We start from the raw sequence: 5,156 nt of genomic DNA on the forward strand, positions 1-5,156 counted from the left end.
GATTTTGACAAAAATTTGATGAGTATTTAAACCTTATACGGTGTAGTTAAGAAGGTGATTTGTACTGTATATTTTCTGTGACATATAAAACAAGAGAATGCTAGATATGACATATATCTCTCCACTATAAATATTTTGTCAAGGAAAAAATATTAGCTACATATTCATCCAAATATTTTGATCTACTAACCAAAAATATATATTAAGTAGCCAACCATTAAACTGAGAAATTTTCTCCAGTTGAATGCAAAATAAGAAAACATGTGTATTCGGTCAGTGATATATGTATAAGATAATATGATTACACAATTGCTTACTTTAAAAAAAATATATATTCTTATTGATTCATTCACTTGGAATAATTAAAACAATATGAAGGGCTAGTTATATGTGTCAATGAGATCAATGGTTTTTTTATTAGTGTTCCCCATCATTAGAATTAACCTTCAATGGCACATGTTCAATGGCACATGAACCAAGCTCTCTTGTTCTAAGGACGGTTAATGACTAACAAAAAGATTACTATGATACATAAATGTACAAATAGGACCATATATTGGTATAAAAAACCGATAAATTAGGCTTTATTAGAAATCCCCTTCGGCAACCATGTGGAACCTTGTGGTAGAAAAAACTTAAATCTATTTACCAGCTTTGTGATATTTTTAATTTCGATAACATAATCAACAAGATTCGGCAACTTGTGTACTGATTTCATGATCATTGGATAATATTTCATGTTACTACATATCATAGAAAACATAATTTAATATTTTTGAGAGATCTAGGCATTTGTTAATGAGGGACCAGTTTTTTAAAAAAACGACACAAAGATATGAGCTCTCAAAAATATTCTCATGAAAAAAGTGGAAGACCCATGCATCATAATATCTAAATTAGCACATGACTTCAAACAAAATCACTCATAATATAAAAAAAATAGAATTGTTTGTGAATTTAAGTTATTGATTTGACAAAATTTGATGAGTATTTAAACATTATACGGAGTAGTTAAGAAGGTGATTTTTACTGTAGTTTATTTTCTATGACATATAAAACAAGAGGATGCTAGAAATGACATCTCTCCACTATAAATATTTTCCAAAGAAGAATTATTAGCTACATATTCATCCAAATATTTTGATTTACTAACCAAAAATATATATTATGTAGCCAACCATTAAACTGAGAAAATATCTCCAGTTGAATGAAAACTAAGAAAACATGTATAAGATAAAATGATTACACAATTGCTTGCTTTTATAAAAATATATATATTCTTATTGATTCATTCACTTGGAATTACCAAAAAAATGGAGGCCTAGTTACCAGTACTGTGTCAATGAAATCAATGGTTTTCTTATTGGTGTTCCTCATCATTAGAATTAACCTTTAATAACACATGTTCAATGGCACATGAACCAAGCTCTCTTGTTCTAAGGAGGGTTAATGACTTAAAAAAAGATCACTATGACACATCAATGGCACATGAACCAAGCTCACTTGTACTCGAGGATTTTGACCTCGAGTACTCGGAGTCAAACCGAATTTTGACCGATGTTTTAGTAAATCGGTTTTAAACTCGATTACTTGGAACTCAGATCGAGGGGTTAAAAATGAGTACTCGGCCGATTCGGCGATTTTTAGAACACTGATGAAGATACTCTGCACTTTTAGGAAACACAATTACTTCTGCTACAATTAACAGGGAATTTATCGTTGCAGCTATAGAAACAAATCGCTACGAAGCTGTCCCTGTTTCTGCATTTAGCAAGTACGTGGATAAACATAGGGCTGTTCACAAACCAAGCTATTCGCGAACAAGCTCGAGCTCGGCTCGATAAAAGCTCGGTTTGTTAAGAACTCGAGCTCGAGCACTGCGCTGTATCACCATTGTAGGATTATTATATACAAAACAAAGTCAGGTACCCTATTCATGATTCATTGGTGAAACACAGTTAAGGTTTTGTTGAGATAAAAGCACCCTTTATTTATGAATTACTGCTCTTTTAAATATAATGTTTAGGTTGTGTTCACTTGGATGAAATAAATCGAAAGAGAATAGAACATAGTGTTGATTAGAGAATATATATATAATTTTCATTCCTTCAACCATTCCATTGTTACTATTTTAACTAGAATTCTATCCCACATGTTTTTGAAGTAATGTTCATTCCATTTCTACATTATGTTCCTTTACAATCTTTATCAGAAGAAATTTTAACTCATTCTTTTTTAGTCACTATTATCTCATATTTTTTCTCTGTCCATAAAACTTTTATATAATTTTTAGTTCTATTCTCCTCTCATTTCATTCCATCCAAGTGAACAAAGCCTTATAGTCAGGGGCGGATCCAGGATTTAATTCCTGCCCGGGCTGGAGTTAAAAGACTCAATAAAAAAGGATAGACTAATAGACTAGTTAAAATCAACATATGCATAAATCATGTAAAAAGAAAACTAGTTTATAAATGAACGTAAAAGAAGTTAACTTACATCATTTGAGTTGTACTCGCCGATTTTTTTGAGTATAAAATTCGTCTATCACTTCATCTATAACAATGCCTTCAACATACTATCTTTCAATGTTGATAAGCATAGAATCTCGCAGATATTCTTCATCCATTTTGTTTCGAAGAACGGTCTTAACTATTTTCATAGCTGAAAAAGCTCGTTCTGTAGTAGCTGTAGAAACCTGCAAGTCAAGACAAGACAAATCAACCGATAAATCAAACTGTAGTGTTCAGCCTTTCCTGTATCAATTAGTCGTACACATAACTCAGAGATTGTAGACAAATTCTGAAATCTAGCATGCCTAATCACATCAATCTTGTAATGATCAAGTTGGAGTTTCAGATAGTACATCTCTTGTTGACTAAAATCAGCAGGATAAAAGGTACTAGCAAGGGTACAAATCTGCTCAATGTCAAACAAACTAAAATTATTCTTCGATTCCAATGATGAACTCAATCTCAAAAGCTCCACTGCATTATCATTAAACCTGTAGTTCAACTCTTCCACCTGATAATCAATAGCAGAATTAAATATATCATAATGATAATGATGCTCAATTGATATATCATCTCTTTTTCTCACTGAATGGATATTATCCATATAACGAGAATTCATATCCGGTACATCAATTTCGAATTTTTCGCAAACTGATATAACATATTCCAAAAGAACATCAAACCCATCAGCTCTCAAAGATTGTAGCAATTCTTTTGTTGTTGCAACTAAATCCACGACATTCAAGATATCAATTGATTTAGTTTGTAAGGCTCGACAAAGCAAATCTGTGATGCCCATGATCTTATGCATCAAGTAGAGTACAAATATAAACTTGAATGATTTAAGTGCATTTAGAGAGCCTCTAGCTTCTCCACGCATAGAGTTCGAAGATGTACTACAAGTAATAATGCTTTCCAACACAGTGAGTATTGAACTATACTTATCAATCAAACTACAAATAGAGTTAAAGTGAGAGCTCCACCTGGTAGATCTTGCACGTTGTAAATTTCCAATCTGATTAAGTCCCCTCCCAGTCTCACGTTCCCCACTAGCCAAAGAATGATCAACCTCAATGCCATGTGCTATCTGTAACTCTGACAGACGTTTAGAAGAACTAGTAACAACATTCACAACATAGGAAAAAAAATCCCATATGGAATCCTGTTTCTCAACAGCTCCAACCAATGCTAGCTGTAAACAGTGAGCAAAACAATGTACATAATAAGCATATGGGCAATCTTTAAGAAATAATGCTTGTAATCCATTAAATGCCCCACGCATATTACTAGAACCATCATATCCCTGACCTCTCATGTCATAAATGCTCAAGTTATTCCGTGTAAGAACATCAGATACTTCTTTCTTAAGAGTTGCTGATGTTGTGTCAGACACATTAACAATATCAAAAAATCGTTCACGTATGACACCATGAACATCAACAAACCTAAGCACGATAGCCATTTGTTCTTTACGTGATGTATCTATTGCTTCATCAACTAAAATGCAAAACTTAGATCTTCCTATCTCATCACAAATTTTCTTTCTCACTTTAGAAGCAAGGATATACAAAATATCTTTTTGTATTGTTGGAGCAATGTACATAGCATTCTTTGGTGCATTTTCCAAAACAATATTTTAAATATCAACATTCATTCTTCCCATAAGTTTAATCATCTCAATAAGATTACCTCTGTTGCGAGAAGTGGATGATTCATCATGACCCCGTAATGCACATGCTTGCAAAGTTAACCATAAAACAGACTTTATAGTAGTTCTCAATCTCAGTCTATTTTTCTTTACCTCTTCCAAAGATTGAGAATTTATGACCTTGTCAATATGCCTTGTAACATTCTGCAACCCTTCAAGAGATTTGACTGACTTGCCATGTGCTGAATTAGGAGTTCCAACGTGTACCAAGAAAGAACATTTGTTATTATCATTCACTCTTTTCCAACATCTAAATCCATCAACAGTAAATGCCACTTGACTAGATGCATCTTTTTGAAACAAGAAACAAGGAAAACAAAATGCTGCATCTTTGGAAATCGAATACTCTAGCCAAGGGAATGTGTTAAACCAAGATGCTTGAAATCGACGACTTTGACTTCCAAATTGAGTAGGTGGATATTGCTCTTTCCTTAATTGAGGTTGACATGGTCCCAATCTAATGTATTCAAGTCTAATGTCATCTTGTACATTAGGTGGATACTTCCAAATCGGACGACGTAACCCGGGATCACGATCAAGAGATGCAAGATCAATAGGAGGGACACAAGGTGTAGGAGTCGCACCAGGAGTAGGAGCCACATTAGGAGTAGCTGTAGGAGTCACACTAGGAGTAGGAGTCACGTTAGGAGTAGCCGTAGGAGTCACACTAGGAGTTGGAGTCACGTTAGGAGTAGCCGTGGGAGTTGGAGTTGGAGTTGCAGGAGTACTATTAGTCGCACTAGGAGTCCCAAAATAAGAAAACAATGTCTTCCTCTTTCGATCTTGACTCCTGCATTATGTTAAAATAAGATTATAAGTAAAGCAAATAACTAAAAAAGTTAAATTGACAAAATATACTACCCCTAGATCCTGGACAGTGGCCAGTGACAAGAGTAAAATCAAGAGCAACCCATTGTTGCTAACTAATTATTGATATA

General features: G+C 33.7%; 1 protein-coding gene across 1 annotated transcript; it reads right to left on the minus strand.

Moving 5' to 3' along the window:
* Positions 1-2,575: 2,575 nt before the first annotated feature.
* Positions 2,576-3,972, minus strand: LOC108194821 (uncharacterized). The gene is made up of 2 exons (XM_017361756.2): positions 2,773-3,972; positions 2,576-2,695 (listed from the first exon to the last, which is right to left on the minus strand). The coding sequence occupies exons 1-2, from the start codon at positions 3,970-3,972 to the stop codon at positions 2,576-2,578; spliced, it is 1,320 nt and encodes a 439-aa protein (XP_017217245.2).
* Positions 3,973-5,156: the final 1,184 nt, after the last annotated feature.

This window comes from Daucus carota, chromosome 7 (assembly GCF_001625215.2).
Source record: "Daucus carota subsp. sativus chromosome 7, DH1 v3.0, whole genome shotgun sequence".
Lineage (NCBI taxonomy): Eukaryota > Viridiplantae > Streptophyta > Magnoliopsida > Apiales > Apiaceae > Daucus > Daucus carota.

What these genes read in the sequence shown, in the direction of transcription:
- LOC108194821 (XM_017361756.2), bottom strand. Translation starts at nt 3,972, where the DNA reads ATGGCTATCGTGCTTAGGTTTGTTGATGTTCATGGTGTCATACGTGAA. An exon ending in CTACAATCTCTGAGTTATGT is followed by an intron (nt 2,696 to 2,772) that starts GTACGACTAATT and finishes CTTGACTTGCAG; the next exon opens with GTTTCTACAGCTACTACAGA.